Source organism: Phascolarctos cinereus, unplaced genomic scaffold (assembly GCF_003287225.1).
Source record: "Phascolarctos cinereus isolate Bilbo 61053 unplaced genomic scaffold, phaCin_HiC Scaffold_4;HRSCAF=312, whole genome shotgun sequence".
In the NCBI taxonomy this organism is placed as follows: domain Eukaryota; kingdom Metazoa; phylum Chordata; class Mammalia; order Diprotodontia; family Phascolarctidae; genus Phascolarctos; species Phascolarctos cinereus.
In genome coordinates, this window is record NW_027555847.1 from 363,963,737 (window position 1) to 363,983,201 (window position 19,465).

At 38.8% G+C, this 19,465-nt stretch overlaps 1 protein-coding gene across 1 annotated transcript in view; it reads right to left on the reverse strand.

Annotated features, from left to right (window-relative positions):
- Positions 1 to 3,192: 3,192 nt before the first annotated feature.
- ONECUT2 (one cut homeobox 2) overlaps positions 3,193 to 19,465 on the reverse strand; it is a 61,417-nt gene continuing 45,144 nt past the window's right edge. The window contains 1 exon segment of the mRNA XM_020994656.2: positions 3,193 to 8,608. Coding sequence (XP_020850315.1) covers positions 8,322 to 8,608 — 287 coding nt within the window. The 3' untranslated portion in view covers positions 3,193 to 8,321.

Below are 19,465 nucleotides of genomic sequence, written 5' to 3' on the forward strand. Positions count from 1 at the left end.
GTTCTCACTAGAAATAGAAAGTTTTTTCTCTTGTTTTCTCTTTTTTCCTCTTTTTTTTTGGTTGCTTTTTTGGTTTTGTTTTGGTTTTTGGTTGTTGGTAGTTTTACACACACACAGAGTTCATTCTTGGAAGCAGCTAGTGGAAGGGTTTCTCTCTTTTTGCTTGTCATGATTTTCTGGTTCATTTTGGCTTCCCTCCCTCCCTCCCCCACCCCACCCCTAGTTTATGTTGTAGAAGCCCCAAAGTCCAGGCCAGTGAAGTCAGGCCTTGGCTTTTGTTTCTGAATGCATGGGTTCAGGTTGAAGAGTCATTGCTTGTCCATGAAATTCGCTCTGTTGTTCTGACAGCAAAGAAAATGTAGTGCTTTCTGTTGTCTTAAATAAAAAATATAAACTATACAAGTGAGCCTGCAGCAGGCATGGAATAAGTTAAATAAATAAGTTACATTATGAAGGCTTCATGGGCCACAATAGTTAAAAGGTGAAGCTCACCAGTGGATCAGGTGGGGTTGCGAGCTCATGTTAAATAATTTAATCGTCAGTATTTAAACAATTGACAGAAAATTAATAAAAGGAAAACCCCCCTCAAATGCTTAAAAAAAGTGTAACTGGTATTTTTTTTCCTGTCTGTAACAGAATTTGGCTGCTTTATAAAGCAAACTAACCTTTAGTGTTCTCATTTAAAATTCTGCATCTCTGATGCACTTGCTACCCTTCTAGATTTTGATAAATAAGTACAACATATAAAATCAAAGCTAATTAAGGATGAATTAAATAATTAAGAAAAACGTTCTATACATTTTTGGTCTAGAAACTAATTTAAATAAATTAATTACATTATTGGTAGTTAGCCTATGGGATCATAACCCAAGTATGTCATGAAAATAAAAGAAAACCTTGAAGCTTTTTTTTTCAGTTTCAATTTTCAAACAAAACTTTACAGCACTTTCAGATCCCCTTAATTAATGTAAAGTCAGCAGTGTAACCTATAAAGCTTTCTCACTTTCTTTAAAAATACTTAAGATATTGTGACAAGCAAGGAAAAAAAATATCAGTCCCTCCCTCCCTCCCTCTTCCCCACAGCTAGCACAACCTCCCCAGAGCTATGTCATTGCTGTCCTGACCCTCAGAAATGAGAGTCCTCTTTCTCTAGCTTGGTTTGAGCTTTGCTTTGCTGGTTTCATCCTTTCCTGGGTCTTTGAAATTAGCCTTAGTTAAGAAAGATCCTGAATAAAGCTATTCAACCGAAATAATCAAGCACATTCTTCATTCCTTCACAGATGATTAAACAATATTCAAGGTTTCTTGCAAGTTGAATTCATCTTAGATGTGCCCAAATGAAAGTATCTCCAAGGATACACACAAAAGATGCTGGGACTTGGGGTTTTGTTTAGGTTTGGTTTTTTTGCACTTTGGTTTTCAACGTTACAATAAAGAAATGAAAAGATGCACATGGTAGATGTACCATAGACACACGAAATACCATTTTAAAGGTCGTCACACAGCATATATTGTGCATGTGGGTATATATCTAGACACATGCAGTGCTGATACTTTAATGTGACAATGTGTTGCTGCCATGAAGGTACACATATTTGAAAGACATATATGACAATATATTCCTACTATATGTTATCTGCACACATTCAAGCATATGTATTGTATATGTGTTAGAGAAGACTCGTATACCAAAATCAGTGCTATGGAAAAAATCCTATTGTAAGAGATGATGGAATGGGAGATTCTGATGGAGTGAATGACCATGGAAGCAAGAAGTCTAATCTTGCAGAGACATACAAGAACCATTTTTCCTTTACAGAAAGACACTAATTGGTTAGTTTCAGTGGACTCAACTTGAAAAGCTAGAAGGAAATCTTGGATTCTTGACTTAATCTACTTCTGTTTGTCAAAGATAGTAGTACTGGGTGAGTAGTTTGGTGCCCCATGGAACTATTGTTCCCCTATAGGATTCAGGTCATGTGCAGCAGCAATCTTTATTTAAGCCTTTTTTTTTTGTCCATTAAGATGAGACTCAGCATGATTGTACTGCTGATTCTGATTCAGCATAATTCTTTCCTAAGCATCCTGAATGGATGCCCAAGTGCTTCTCAAAAAAGAAAAAGACAAGAAGTGTTTTCCCTGGAGGGGAATGGAAATTGGTGGTGGCAATTCAGCATGATGAGAACATGCATGCTTCTTCATCCAAGGTCCCAACTGCACAGGATTTACCTGGCAATTTGGGACAGTCTCTTCTCCATTTATTAAAGATTCCTGTGCTAGGGGGGAGAACTTTGAACTTAAGGTCAAAGCTGAACTTAGACTTCCTCCAAGCTCTCATCCAACTCTGAGAACCTGTTTCTTTAACTTAGGATTTTGTCTATAACCACAAGTATCTGTTCCTGTAGAGAGTATTCATCGTAGACTGAGAGCCTAGTGAAACACTTGTCTAGTTATCCATTATTGCAGATAAATGCCAAAATGCTAAGAGCCTGCCAGATTTCCCTCTCCTATCAAAGTGATGAAGCCTACACCACACAGAAGGTCAAAATTAATCTATTTTTTTTTCTACTCCTAGTCTGCTTCAAACCTTGGTGGTGATATGCAAGGCTGCTGCATATATGGGCCACTTTCTTTTACTTTTCAAGGTGTCTTATTGCTCCTGGATATCATTAGGACTGATCTTTTTTATTTTTGTAATCTTTTCAGTGGTAGATATATAAAAAACCTAAAATCAGTATAATCTTCTGATAATCAAAGCTGAACATAGGTGTGAATTGTTATGCCTTTGGTAACATAAGCCAAATCAGGCCCCACTGTAATTCCACCCAGACTGTCTAAAGTAGTATATTGTTTCCAGAGTTTTCATGATATTTTCAATATAGTCAACTTTCAGGTACCTATACTGATTAGAAGGAGGGACAAATGGAGAATCCAAATGGTATTTAATTTGGCTCTGGAAATCATTGTTTGATTTTAATGAAAATAAAGACACATGCAATAGATTTACCTTCTTTCTTATGTTTTCCCTGGTTTAAATGGAAGTTAGACTGCATTTCCTCAGCACACATTTGCAGCAAAGTGAGGCAGGGGGGAATGCCAAGAATGAACTAAATAACGAGGCAGAATTCCCTGAATTGTTAAATTAATAGCACTATGAGGAAAAAGTCAATGAAAACCCATGTAGACTAGGAGGAATTTTGAAAATATGAGCTAGAAGGTTGTATTTCTAGGTTACAGCTTCCATGCCACATCCAAGCCACTCAATTTCAAAGACATAAGCATAAAATCAGGAGGACTACAGAACGGTTTTATCTGCATTCTTGCATTATGTTGCAGGAGCCATACACTTAATGGTAACTACCAATACCTTCTATTATAGCACAAACCAAATGACCTCCTCCAAATTCAGGGAATATTTACTTTGGGGTCACTTTTTATGCTAGAGATATTTTTCATCATATATTGACTACTGAATTTCAAGATTTGTAGCCTCAGGATATACTTATCTCCCCACTCCACAGCTGATAACCTATACACTCCATGTAACACTGGAGTATGAAATCCCTACTTCATGCTGTCTTCATGCTATTGTCTTGCATTGGTGATATTTCTATGATTAAAGAGATGAAAACCAAATAGAAAAGAGGCACAATTATTAGGTTTTTTTTTTCCTTAGAGACCATCAAATCAGAAAATATAAGAAAATGGACTCAATTAGATCCCATCATCTTTCCAGGTCATAAATGCTTGTTTTTCTTTTTCTTTTAGGTTTTAAGACAGTAGGCTATACTTTAGAGTTTAGCTGCATGGTAGTCTGGTGTATGGAAAGAGAGCTGTATTTGGAGGGGGCTGTCCTGGGTACCAATCCTGGGCCTAGAATTTACTACCTGTTTGACCATGGTCAAGTCAGTTAATCTGTTTGGGGCTCTGTGAAATGTAGGGGTTGGACAAGATGACCTCTAAATCTAGAATCTTCTGATATAAAGAGGTTTGAAAGCTATGTGTGTATGTTCTCTCTTAAGAGCAAAAATCTCAGATTGTGCAAGATTTTGTTAAAAAAATATATGGAGGGACATTCTTATCTTCTTTACATAATGTAACCTTCCCCCAAATACATGAGAAATTGGATGTATATGTGATTGGTGCCCCAAGGTAAAGTTCTCTCTTTTGCTGACAAAGTTATCAAAAAAATAGTTTTCTTCAGGCTGGACCTTCTGAAGATAACACCCTCTCGTGGGATTCAGGTATCTGAACACTAAGACTTCTCAATTCCAAGAAGCAATAGTTCTTTAAATCACTTCCTGGGCAAAAACAGACTACCCTGATTTGAGGGGGAACATGGCTAAGGGAAAATTTGCTTTTGTTATCCTACATGTTGAATATTTTCTTGTCTGGAGTATTTTCTTTTCTCAGTTCCATGGAGGATTGGGGAGGAAATGAAATGAGGTTAGCAAACTATCTTGCCCATAGCAGATATTTAATAAATGTTTTGCTGACATTTTTGGACAAGGCCAATATGGGAATTTGTTTTGTTTGACTTTGCATATTTGTTATAAGGATTTTGTTTTTCTTTTTCATGGAGGAGGCAGAAGGAAGAATGGAGAGAAAATAAATGCTTGTTGATTGAAAGAATGAATTAAAATGTTTTTGAATAGGATAAAATTTTTGAATTCAAGGAAAAAAAATAAAGGACTATCCACTTAGACAATGAAGAATTTTGAATATTGAAGCTGGAAGACTGTCTTGCTAGGCCATGACTTCCACTCCACATATGAAGCCACTCAATTTGAAAGGAACCTTCATAGGTGGAGAGTTGCAGGAGATACCTTGGGCAGACAGAACTCTCCAGGATATGGAAGTTCCAGACACATATGCCTCTGTAAACTTTGGTTTGTTTTTGTTGTGGAAAAGATAGTTACCTTTCTTCCCCATTCCTCCAAATTGACCCTGGCTGCATGCAGGCTTTTGATATAGTTCTATAATCACCACCCTCTGAGGAACCTGATTGGCCTGTCAAAGCAGAGTTGGACTTTTCCCTACTAGAAGCCATTTCAGTGTGTCTAAAAACCGCATATGTTGGAGCAGGCTATAAAGACATGGAATTTCCTTGAGGACAAATAATGATAGGGTATACTTTCATTTTGAGGGGGATTCTCATCTGGGGTAACAAGATGGGGAAGCTTTATTGAATATTTCCTCGCAGTTATATAAGATGGGCTTCTTATTGTTAGTTCAATCCTGAGCAGGACCTAGGATTTATAACAATACTTAGGTTGGGGTGGAGGCTTAGAACATCTTACTCCAACTGCAAATGGTGAATTTGTTGCAGAATAAATTCATATTTAGTGGATGTAATTCCAGAACATGTGATCATGAGTTCAAATTTTGCTGGACATTTCATCTCAGTCTAAATACCATACATCTACAGTGGTTCTTTGCCTTTGGAATGGCATGGAAAATGACTACAATTCTTAAGTGTATACTTAACAAATAGAACATACAATAACAACATGTCACTTTTTGACAGCAATAGTTTCTGGATCTCATGGGTATCAAGTTAGTTTTGTATACATATATGTGTGTATGTATATATACAGGGTATCTCAAAAGTCTTTGTGCAGTTTAAAGCTATTACAGCTGAAAACGGCATAAAGATTTTTGGGACACACTATATATGTATATATGTGTTACGTAAATAACACATATATAAAACATATATACTTTAATACATATATAGGAATATATATTTCCTCTTAGAAATGCAGCTTTATAGATGATTTTAAAAGCTAATAGAAAAGTAGAAATCACAATAATGTTTACATGTTTTCTGAAATGAGCCCTGTTCGGATGTAGCAACTACATGGAGACAAAGCTACCATGATGGCAAACTCTTTGGTATTGTGGAAGGGGAAAAGATTTGCCCAGCACAGTGCCCCCCCGATGATAAGGCTCGGATACTAGGAACAAATTTTAGGTGGTCAGGCAAAGAACATTCAAGTGACAATCTCTTCTCCCACATTCCCTGGATGGAGAAGAGAGATTAGTTAAGTATCCCAACATCTTACACTTGGAGTCTGTGGTACCTTTGGAAAGATTCCGTGCTGGGGTAGAGACTATAAAAGCAAAAACAAAAACAAAAACAAAAAAAGGAAATAAAATAAAATAAATGACCCTTTTCTTTTGTTGCTCAAAGAAACAGAATTGATTACCTTTACACAAATCAATGATGCTATTAGCATTTTAGCCGTGCAAGAAGAGATAATGAACTGAAAGAAAAGGTGTGAGAAATCCTCATCTTTGGTATTGTAGCTGTTGAGGTTTCCGTTGCTCTGTTCCTTGTTCTTTTGAAAAACTGCATAGGCACAAATTAAAGACAATCTTCAACTTTAAGATTACCAAGTGAGTTGTCAAATGAAGCAGCAGCCAATGGAGGCTTTTCTTTGTTTCCATTCCTGTTTCAACCCTTTCTTTGAAATCTGCTTCCTTAAAAATGTCCCAAGAGGTCTGTTCAGACACAATGTGTCACACAGCATTGTTTTTCCTTCTTCTTTGTTGTTTTTCGTTTATTATTCATTTTTTTTACTTATTCATCTTTAATGGAACAGTTTTTGTTTGTTGCAGAAGTAGGTGCAGAAAAGTTTCTTTGGTTTCGATTAAGTAATACATAAAAAAGTCTCAAGTGTCTTTAAAGAATCATTGCAGTGTTTGGCTTGCTTTTGAACACTCCAATGGTGCTCTGCAGGGGCCATTCACTGGTAAATATGCACATTGTGACCATCATAATCTCTAGGAGAAGGACTGTAGGCCTCGTTTGGAAGCTGGTCACCACCAAGGATAGCCAGTGTTGTTAACCCTCCCCATGTGACTTGGCTAATGTTCTCAGCATTGCCATACTGCTCACCCAAAGGGCCAGCCAAATGCAAGAGCTGAGTGCCATTTGGAATTGCAGAGACATTCTGATTTCTAAAAGTAATCACAGTATTTTTAGGCTAGAAAATGGCAAGTAAGAAATGTCTTTGGTTTGCAGTACTCTGCTTCTTTGGTGTGCTGTGTTTTCTCCAGATTTAATCAGTTGTTATACCGGGATGACTTAACAATGAAAGAGGCTTGGGATTCAGATGAAAAGTTAGGAACAACAGAGTTGAGATGACATGTTGGTTGGTTGTTGGAATTTCCCCCAAGGTCAGCAAACATTGAGGGACCCCACCAAAGGAATGTGTGAAATAGCAACAAAACTTGAAATAGTAATAATGAGATGGATGTTGTGGTAATAATGCACAATAGGAATGACTAGATGGTCAATAAACAAGGAGAATACACTAATGATCTAAAAAAATCTAGATCTTTTAATATGTTGCATTTGCTCCATGTACCATAGCAGTTAAATTGGCCTCCTGAGTGAGCGTCTGCATCATGTACAAACACAGAATTGGTGGCAAACTGCAAAATGTGCTTGAAGCCATCCTTGTTCCCTTGCTATCCGCTAATGACTTCAGAATCAATGTCTTGACAATACGGATGCAACGAATCCAGAACCTTGCTTATTTCTATAGTTATCATCTTTGTGCTTGATACTTTGAGCTCAAGTGAATGGATTTTGTTTTAACCGATCCATAACCGTATGAGACTTTCTGGAGGTAAAGGAAAGAAGACTGTTAACTGGATCGACCTAAAAGCTCCTAAACCATTTGGTGAAAAGATGCCTGAGTTGGAAAAACAGGTTCTTGGATTTGATTTCCACATATAAAGTTTGTGCTCAGTAATTATCATTTTTAGGTTTCACTAGTTATGGCTGTGGACTTTGGTATATTGTAGTGAGAGGAGGCTAAGCATTTGGAAAGCAAATGAGGTCATAAATATTCCTAGAATCTCCTCTTAACTGAAGCATCTGGGGATCCCAGACTTGGAATTCCTCATGCAGGCCAGATTCCCACTGCTATTCATGGAAACTTTGTCTGCAAGAGGCTAGTAAGACTGTGTTGGATTGTTTTCTTTTTAAGCACTCCTGTGTGGCTGAAACCACATTGGAATTAACTGGCTTTTAAGGAGAGACTCATTTAGGTTTCTGCTATGCTTAGCATGCTTACAGAATAGTATTTTTGTGAAAGAGACTAATTTTTAGCTTGCACTTAGACTCCATAGCCATAAAAAAAGAACACATGTCCTATGATTACAGCTAGAATAGAAATTTCTTTGTTGAGAGAATTGTGCTTTCAAATCACCAGTGAAGGGCCCCAGCTAAGAATCCTGTGTCTTTTTCCTTTTGCTGTTGTTTTTTTTTCCTTTTACAGTTGACTTGTGCCCAATTTAGATTCTTTCAGTCATGCTTTGGTACAAGTGCTGGAGGTTGATGAGGATCCCCCTGTACTTAAATCGTCCTGCCATTTCTCCAAGCTGCGACGTCGGGCATTCATGAAGAAGTTACTGACTGTGGTGAGTTCCAGCCCCAGCTGCTGAGAAATGGTGATCTGCATCTCTTTGGATGGGCGCTTGTTCTCCTTGAAGATGGCGAAGAGTGTTCGGCGTTGGAGGTCAGTGAAAACCAGGCGGGATTTCTTCTGGGAATTGTTCCTGTCTTTGTTTGGTTCTTGCTCTTTGCGTTTGCATGCTTGAAGGGAAAGAGAAGAAGAAGAATCAATGTATGCATAAGTACCTATAAACCAAGTGAGGGGTCCATCGACAGCATCAATGAAGCCATACATGGGGATGTAAACTGTTAAACTTTACTGTGCACACTGCCCACCTGTCAATAACCGGGCCTCCAACTTCATCTCTTTGTGATGGAAGGTGCCTTCATGGTTGGGAGGAGGAAGGAGATGGAAAATTAGGGGAGATTAAAGAGTCTAAGTTTGCACAAATTAGAATTCCCCCCTCCCCTTTCTGGTCTGCTCTTCTAAAGACACTATTTTTTTTTCCTCTCTGGAAATAGGTGATAACAAAAGGAGTAATCATTGTTGTGTGGGTCCCTGAGTCTTTCTGAGCCAGGGAAAGGAGCATTCTGCTTGAAGTGACAACAACGAGGTTATAAATTCACAACTGGATTATAACATTAAAGTGGAATAGGTTTTTTCATACTTTACCAAGATCAACCCTTCAATGCCATTTGACTTTTTTTTAAGCAATGATATTAGAAATTAGTCCAAAAGAGATGGCAGAAAGTTGCTATCCCAACCAAAATTCACACCTTTTAGATTAAAAAAAAAAACCTAACAAATACCTGGATGTGAGATTGAGGGGAAAAATCCTGAAAATGCAGTTCTAGTTAATTCTGTGGAAAAATAGGGATTTGAATTGTTCATCATGGAGCAGGCGTGAATAGGAGTAGAAGTGAAAGGCATCATGAGATATCAACTAGAGTCTTGGATTTAGAGTCAGGAAAACCTGTGCTTAAATCCCATCTTAGACAATGACTAGACATTTTATATGACCATGAACAAGTCACTTAACTCTTCTTGGCCTCAGTTTCCACATCTGTGAAATGTACACCTATTTTATAGGATTGTTGTGGGAGTTAAGAAACACCTAAGAGATGTAGTGACTAAAGCACTGGGGCTTGAGTCAGGAACACTTGAGTTTAAATCCAGTCTCAGATACTTACTAGCTATCTGACCCTGGGCAAGTCACTTAACCTCTGTCTGCCTCAGTTTCCTGGGTTCAATGTTATCCTTCCTTACTTTGGATAGAAGATGAGGACAATAATAATTTAATATTCACTGATTGGTAACAATGTACTTTTATTGATCAAAGAAAAATTGATGGCTTTCCCTTAGCCTATGACTGCTCTTTTATCTGTAATACATTTTTGGAAGCATTTAGTAAGCTCCTGTTACATACCAGACATTGTGCTTGGTGCTGGAGATACAAAGACAACAATGAAGCCAATCCTCACTTCAAGAAGCTTGCAGTCCAGTGATCTAAGAGAAGCATCATGGGACTGTCCCACCACCCCCGTGCAGCATCTGCATGACCTTAGGCAAGTCATATTACTTTTGGGTGTTTCAGTTTCCTTATTTACCCAGTGGAGATATTTACCCCTAGAGGAATGTAGGGTATATGTGGAGGAAAAAAATGAGCATACTTTGGAAAGCTTAAAGTTCTCTATTAATATGAGGTAGTATTTTGATGCTATTATGTTTGGCTATACTCAGATACTCCAGTTAACCTGTGGTTTTATCAGGTTGGAAGTTCTCTCCAGCTATGTCAAACGCAGCCTATCCAGGCCTGACCATCCTATATGACTCTTGTCTATATTCTCCTCAAAGCCCACTACATGAAGTCCACCTCCTCCCAACCTGCCTGCCTTCATTTCTCCTGAGACTGCAAGGATACTTGGGCAACCTGCTTATTATATAGATTATATGTATATGTATATGTATATGTATATGTATATGTATATGTATATGTATATGTATATGTATATGTATATGTATATGTATATGTATATGTATATGTATATGTATATGTATATGTATATGTATATGTATATGTATATGTATATGTATATGTATGTTTATATGTATATATAAAAGCATGCATATGTCTATATATCTCTGTATATCTATATACATCTATATACATACATGCATGTATAGACACACATGTCTATGTATGCACACATGTATGTACACATATACGCATACCTGCACACACATGTGCACACACACACATAGCAGGTGATGGGTTACTTGCCAGATGCTGATTGTCTGAGCTGAGTTGAGAGAGTCTCATCATCAGGTTGGCCATAGGATAATAGATTTTCAGTCATATCAACACATGAATACCACATATTAAGTTATAGAAGGCTTACAATCTGTATTCATGGAGTGAGTACTTCCTGACGGAATTACAGATCCTTAAAGTATTAAAGTACTATTATATTACTTTCTCTTCCATCCTTAAAACATACTTATCCTTGACTTTGAGTTGGTGTAAATAACTTATTAGATACACTTGCATGTTTTTAATGTCTTAATACTGTGATTGATGTGCCTCGCAGATTGAGTTATGAATGCCTCCCTCCCTAATACTACATGTTCCTAAAAGGCAGGAACAGGGTCTATGTAATTTTCTTTTGGCCAAGCGTAGCACAGGGCCTTTTTCATGGTGATTTTTCAATAAACTCATGCTCTGAACCAGTAATACTCAGTCTATTAACAAAGTGGTCTGGAAAAGTTAAAATACTCAGTACATGTAAAACATCAAGCAAAAAACAAGAGAATGTGTTTGCTACAAACACATGAAAAAAAAAAGCTCCAACTCACTCAGTGGAAACATAGGGTCAAAATGAAGCTATTCCAAGATAATTAAAAGCTAAAAGAGTTATATTCAGAAAAACATATTACTTGTGGGCACGCATAGAATATGGGCCAAGTATGCCCTAGTGCGACAGAACGCATGTCTAGGCCACATTCTATGCATGTCTATAGTTTATATCAAGGGGGGAAACAATAATGTGTGCTATCACTTGGACCAAAAGCAATGTTAAGAGCCAGGGTTTTAGAATCTCTTGATTCAGGGGTAACTGTTTCACAAATAAATATTTTGGTTACTGCCATTAGCTTGGGTCGACTTAACAGTGAAATCCAGAATAGTTAATGGATACTGTTCTACCCTTCCCAAAGTTTTGCTTGCCTTTCTTACCCAGCCTTTTTCTAGTGGCAACATTCTGTTTCCATTCAGACATTGGACATCAGACACAGTCTTCTTGATGTCAGAATAAAATGGAAACCATGGCTCAAAACATGAATACAGGATCTGAAATTTTACCCATATGTAGATCTGGCTTAGCTGCCATGCCTACAAAAGGAGGTAGAAAGACTTGGGAGCAGGGACTCACTAATACCTTGTCTCTTCACTTCATTCTTCTTCCCCAAACTTTTGGAAAATGGAGCTGTGTGCAGACAAAAAAGCAGGATGTGAGAAAGCAGTCAAGCAAGCAGGAAGGAGTGGGTTCAAGGAGGTAATCTATAGACAGTACAGGAGATGCCACCTTGGACTGGAAAAGTGATCAGGGCATAACACAATCAGAGACTATTTGGTGAAAATCATTGTGTATTGCCAACCCAGAGTGAGTAGGGAGAAGGATGGTGAATCCTATTCCATGCTTTCTTCCCCCACCCCGACTTCAAAATAGAGAAAAGTAGTCAATTCTTTCCCTTCTGTTCCCTGTTTTCCCCTTAAATGTTGCTTTAGTTCCCAAGGGTTTTTACTTTCAGTAAAATCATTAACCAACACACCAGAATTGCTGTTGTACTTTGCTTTGTACTAAAGTATCTACATGAAAGGATAAGAGAGGGAGCAGATTCTCCTTTCCAGAGATGAGAAATTTTGTCTAAATGGATTAGGCTGGGGCTTGTAGCTTTTAGGGAAAAGGAGGAGTACCAGTAATGAGAAGTACAAACTGGGTGATGAACTCAGGATTCAGATACTCTTAGAAATATGATTGTATTAGACTGTAACTTCCTCCATTAGGCTGTGAGCTCTTTGACAGCAGGCAGAAACTTTTACCTTTTTTTGTATTGCCAGCACTTAGGACAGTACTTGGTTCCATAGTGAGCCCTCTAGTTGACTGAACTGTGAGCTGGTGAGATCAATAGGAAGTGAAGGGGTGAAGATCGGGAATTTTTACTTTTATTTTTGTGACTTTGGATAGGCCACTTGTTACCTCAGGCTTTGAGAAGTAAACCTCACTCTTGAAGGAGAAAGACTTGCCTAAGAAGGGAAAACCATACCTGAGAGGGGGAGTGAACCGCTAGGGAAATTCTGCCTACAAGAAGGGAGGAGGAATGTTGTGTACAAGCATGTTCAATAGGTCAGCTGGCTCAGTGGAATTTTTGACAGCTCAGCCTGCCTTGCTCTGAAACCATGATGAGAAGCCATTATACATAAAGAGTCACAGATAGACTCAGGAGGACTGAGGGACGTTGGTGTTCTTTTGGCATCTGTTGATTGTTACGAAAATAAAACTGATATTATTTGTAGAACACAGGTCTGTATTTTCCCACTATCACATCGTTGTTGACTGATGTTTAAAAGTATATAAAAGTATGTAGGCATGCACACATGGAAAAACTGATAAAAGTAGATTCTGGAAGCTAGGCCTCACCTTAACTCACTGGCCTGGCCTCCTCTACTCCTGGTGTACAAGTCTGTATATTTGTATATTGAATAAAATCCAACCTTTCATTATGCTCGGTATTGTCCAAATTTATTGGCTGGGGCTATTGCCTTCTATAGGTGCTTAATGAATGTTGGCCAAATTGGGTTGAATTGTAGTTATAACTTTTCAACATGCCTTTTGCCTCCTATGGATATAAGTAGAGGTAAGTAGGATAGCCATTTTTAATCCCTGTTTCACAGATGGAGTAATAAAAGCCCAGATCACTTTAGTTATTCTCCCAGGATCATCACACAGAGCTACTAAAGCATGAAGAGGAGAGCCCATGTCTGTGGGACCCTTTTACTTTTTTCCCCCACTGGACTTCTTTGCTTCCCTTGCATGAGTCTCAGGACCTCTCTTCATCCTCCTTTCCCATTGTATAATTCCAAGTCTGTGCCATTTATCCTGAGAATGCTGAATAAATATTGTTTGATGATAATCACCTTGTATCTAAAACCAGGCAAACATTGCCTAAGGTTCTCTGTCAATTCATGTTCCATTGGATTAGCCATAGGCCCCTCAATTTTCATACTGATATTGATTATTCATCAGATAATGCTGTATTTGTGCTTTTAATAAGGTGTTTAGACAGTGTGGGTACAGGTAAATGTTGGTCCTGTCAGATCACATTTGATGGTCAATACATATATTTCATTTAAGAGAAAAACGTTAAAGACTTAATGTTCAGCAAACTGCAGAGGAACGAGAACAAATCAATATGTTCTACACTTCCCTAATAGCCTTTTGAAGCCACCAGATACCTCACCAACAAAGGCAGCCCTGCAACCTTTCTAATTTCTCACAGGCTAGAAATACACTGGTAGTTCCTGACCCAAAGCAACCGCCCATCTGTACACCATTCATCTACATTGCCTAGTGCTCTCTGTCAGTAATTACTGCCCTGATGTATTTCCTCACAAATGTTACTATTAAAAAGTCAAAGGAAGATGGAAATAAGGGGAAAACCCTGCCCCCTCACAATTGCAAGACTAAGAAAGACAAAAATCAGACTGGGGAGTACATAGGGGCTCCTGGACTCAGGTATAGCAAGTGTAGCATTTTGCTTTTCAGGGTTCCTAGGATTGGAAACTTAGACAAACTCTCAGATGTTTAGATAACATGTTGTATTTGTATAGATAACATGTTGTATTTATATTAGCTGCATGTACACTGATGTAAGAGAGCAGTTAGGCAGTGAAGTGAATAGACAGCCTGCCCTGTAGTTGGGAGAACTTGAATTCAAATCCAGTCTCAGACTCTTACTAGCTGTGTGACTCTGGGCAAGTCATTTAACTCTGTTGGTCTAAGTTTCCTCATCTGTAACATGAGCTGGAGAAGGAAATGGCCAACCACTCTAGTAATCTTTGCAAAGAAAACCCCAAATGGGGTCATGAAGAGTTGGACATGACTGAAACATCACCACCACCACCACCACCACAACAACAATAAACATTGATAATAGACACAGCATGATATAGTAGCTAAAGAGCTGGCTTCTTATTTAGAAAGACGTAGGTTCAAGTCCTACCTCTTACACTTAAGGTTGTATAACCTAAGATGCTAAGGTACAGAACAGATTCTAACCTTCTTTAGGAGGAGGTAGTCTCTCATTCAGAGGTCCCAACACTAAATGAAGTCACAGGCCCAGTGCAAAGATAAGCACATGAATACATACTTTTGCATACGTCTAAACATCAGTCAGCAACAATGTCATGGTGGGAAAGTTCTGACCTGTATTCTACAAGTACTACAAATTCTATTATGAAATATTCTATTTTGAAATATTCAGCAAAATGCAAAAAGAACACCCATAGCCCTAAGTCTTCCTGAGTCTATCTGTGACTATGTATAATGGTTTTTCAAACTGGAAAAAGCTGAAAGATGCTAAGATTGAAAGATCCTGGATCAGTGCCCTCAGGAGTTACCCTCAGGCTCATTTCCAATTCCCTTCTTATCCTCCAAGGCAATGTACGCCTGAATTACCTTCTTTAGGGCTCAGGAAACAAAAAAAAGAATTTTCTCATGAGTTGGTGGGTATGTATGTGTGCATATGTACATGTATATGCTTCTGTGTGTGACAAACTTGCCTGTAGAGAGGCAAATGGAACCACTATGTTAAAGCAGGGTATAAGGCAGGGCTCTGCCAGAATCTTTTACCGGCCTCAACATACCAAAATAAGAGGACAAAGATGGATCTTGCTGGAAACTTGAATTAACTGCTTAAAATCAAGATAAAAATAGTAGTACCAAATATTTGTAAATTGCATTTAAGAAAAATATTGCAAAGTTGACTTTTACTAAGCATGGCGACACTGTCTTCAGATGCAGAATAATTAATTTATAAATTATTTCTGCCCAGTCTTTGTAACTCTCCCTCTGTTCCTCCTTAACCAATGGTATGGTTTGTTCCCTGTGTGCCACAGGCTGAGGGCTATTGCCAGAGTCTGGACTAGCAGTTGGCAGCTCCTGAGGGTACAGCTATAGAGACAGACTTTTAAAATATTGCTTTGTTTAAAAAATGCAACTGTTTTAAGGCTAGAAAAATTTATTCTTCAATATACACAGGCATGTCTTTTGTGACAGGTAAAATTGTATGTGTTTACAATAAAAGCTCAAAGTTTGGAATTAGACAGCAACACATGAAGAGAGTAATTTTCAAACCTTGTCTTATTCTGGCTTTGCCAATCACACTTAGCTCAGTCCCTACTCATATGTAAGGCAGTGGAAGTATTCCTTCCAATTTCTTTAAATCATCTGGGTTCATCTCCAGGTTAGTTTGGAGTGGGCTGAGATGATGACTGAGATCTGATGTAACTTTGGCACAGTGAGATGCTGAAGTTTTGACTTTCAAAGTGCTATATGGCCTTTCAATACCTGGATGGTCTGCTTGAGGGCTTGGGAGGTTTGATTCAATTCAATTCAATTCAACACACATTAATTTAGTACTTGCTTTAATTAAGAAGGAGAACTGCCCAGAGTCTCTCTCATGTTGTTGAAAATTTAAAAATACATTTATTATTTCCAGGCAATTATTTACCAATTGCTCCAACATAAAAAGTGTTCATTGATGTGCATCCATTTATCCAATAATAATAATTCTTTATTTTTTATACTGAATACCTTTTACATTGTTTCGAAGTACTCCTACAATATTCCTGTGAGGTAAGCAGGTCAAGTACTATTATTTCACTTTCACAGATAGAGAGATGGTGAGTACAGAGGTTAAGTGACTTTTGTGAAATCATGCAGTGAGTAGAGACTATCTTCATCAGACTCCCAAATCCAACAAGCTTTCCATTATATCATTCCCTTTAGACCTCTCTCTTTCTTCCCTTTCTCTTCTTTCTCCTTGCCCTCTTCTCCCCGCTGTCTCTATCTCTCTTTTTCTCTCTCTCACGCAACACCATCATCATTGTCGCAACAACTCACGGTGAAATCATCAGATTTCAAGGTTTATAGCATACCTTCCTAAAAAGAAAATCCCATAAGGCTGGTAGTTCAAATATTATTATTAATCACCCCTATTGATAAGGAGACTGAAGCTCACATATGTCATATTGCTTGAACACAGTTCAGTGCCTGGCTCACAATCTTTCTCTTTACCCAACCATTTCCCTAAAACTAGAAGACTTCAAAATATATATTGATGCCCTCTCAAATACCCTGCCTTCCTAGGCTAGGCTGGTGTTCAGCTTAATTCCTTTGACCTATTCTTCCACGTCACCTGAGCTGTATGCGGATGGTCATACCCTTGAGCTTGCCACCGCACACAATCATCCTATCTTTATATTCATGGACCCGGAAATGCCTTCATCTTTTATCATTGTTTCTTTCCCTATGACTTGTAACTCTGTTCTTTATCCTCACTCTGACCTGCATTCCCCCAAGCCTCAGTTCTTCCCCATGCCATCATCCCTGTACTAGCCACAATCTATTCCTCTCTTTATTTTGACCCTTTGGTAAGCCAGTTCAGCTTATGCTCTTCTCTACTCTCAAATCCCTTGCCGCATTCTCCTATCACTGACAGCATCTGATTATGCCTCACAAAGCCTAAACCCTGGATTACTCTTACCATTGGCCTCCACGCCTATTCGCATCCTTCTGAACAGAGCTGGGGAAAGTCATGAAACCATGCAGTACAAGCCAGCATGTACTGGCTCTTTCCCTGTTGCCTACAAACACACTAATATGCTCTTCACACTTTAAAAATGTTACTTGATTAGACCACCCCTGCTAGCTATTTTTTCCTCCCCTACTTGGCTAAATTCTTTGAGAAAACTGAATATAGTATGTGCCTCCCTTTTCTCTTTCCTTGCTGGCTTGTAAACCCTCTACAATCTGACTTCTTACCTCATGATTCAATTGAAACTACCCTCTCCAATGTAACCAAGATCTTATAACTGATAAATCTAGTGCAATTCTTTCCCATCTCATCTTTTACCTCTTGGTTGCTTTTGACACTGTTGGCCACCAACTTCCCCTGAATACCCTGTACTCTATGTTTTCATGCCATGGCCTTCTCTAGGTTCACCTCCTAAATGACTCAGTCTTTCTTGCTTGAGCTTTATCTATGTTACAACCCTATCTATGTTACAAGCCCTAATTATATGTGTCTCCCAGACTCTGTCCTGGGCTCTCTTTCCTTCTCCATCCATACTATTTTTGCTTGGTGATTTTTAAAGCACCCATAAGTTCAATTATCGTGTCTAGGCAGATGATTCCCAGTTCTCTATATCTAACTCTATTCTTTCCTCTTGAGCTACCATCAACAGTCAATAATAGCTGAAGATATGCATCTCAGATATGACATGTCCAAAATCTCTCTCTTCTTCCCAGCTTCTTTATTACTGTCAAAGCCCTATTATCCTTCTAGTGATCTGGGCTAAAAATCTTGATGTCATCCTTGACCCTTAACTCAATTTCACTCCACGTATCTAATCCATTGTAAAACTGTGCCATTTCTAAATTCATAACATCTGTTATATTAAGTCACCTCTCTCCACTCATACAGTTACCATCCTGGTACCTTGGCCCCTTTTGCCTCTCACCTGGACTATTATAACAATCTTCTGGTTGCTCCCCTTGCCACAAGTCTCTCCCTCACAGACATCATCCAGGGGAGCAACTCTTGCGGGGAAGTCAGCTACCCTACCAACTGGATGACTAACTGAGATACAGGGCAGGCAAGCCAACTTAGCTGAAATAGCAAGTCACTCTGAAATAGAGACAGGAGGAAGCAGGCCCTGTGCAAGTCAAACCAGCATCACCTTGATCACTATCTTCCCTCTGACACTGATGGGGAATGCCAAGGACCCTGATCTCAAGAACCTCTGGAAGTGCTCCTCAAACCACCAGATCTGATTCCAGTTCAGCCTCCCAAACATTACTGAGAAGAGAAGTCATCTTGGAGAAGGAGCCCACCTTTCTTATCACCACTAGCAGCAACTGCTGACCAGCTGCTCTCAACAGGGAGATAGCTCCAAGAGCCTTGAGAGTGGTAGTCTCCCCCAATCTCCCCCCCACGAGACCATCATACCTGCTTTAAGCATCTCTCACTGTCATCATCCAGGACAGCATCTCCTGTGGATAAGGGGACAATCATCCCTACCAAGTGCTAACCAACTGCCACACACAGGACAGACAGGCCAGCCTAGCTGAAGCAATAAGGCCCCTTGATGGAGAGACAGAAGACAGTATGTGCCAGGTGCTATTGCCATAGTTACTGAGGACCCAGGAAAGAAAGTTCTTGCCACCAAAGTCCTTGACACCGTCAAATGCTTCAACATCAGAAACTGTTATGATTTTATGAGAGGAAATGACATTAAAGAAGAAGCATTAACATCTGCTTTGCTAATGTACCCTAAGGAACACAGGACTTTCTCATCCGATTTACAGCTGAAACCTTCCACATGTATGATCTCCCCCATTGGAATGTAAGTCCCTGAGACTGAGGACTATCTTATTTTTTCTATTTATATACCTCATGCTTGGTACAGAGCTTGCATATAATAAATACTTAATAAAGGTTTTATTAATGAATAAAAATTATTCACTCACTCCAATCCATCCTTCACACATGTACCAAAGGGTTATTCCTGCAGCTCAAGTCTGATCATATCCCAACCCCTATTCAAGAAACTCCAATGACTCTCTATTACCTCTAAGATTAAATAGAAAATTCTCTGTTTGGTAGTCAAAGTCCTTCATAACCTGGCCCCTTGCTACTTTTCAAGTCTTAGACTTTATTCTCCTCCCTGCACTCTGTGATCCAAATACATCGGCCTGCTCTCTTTTCTTCACATGCAA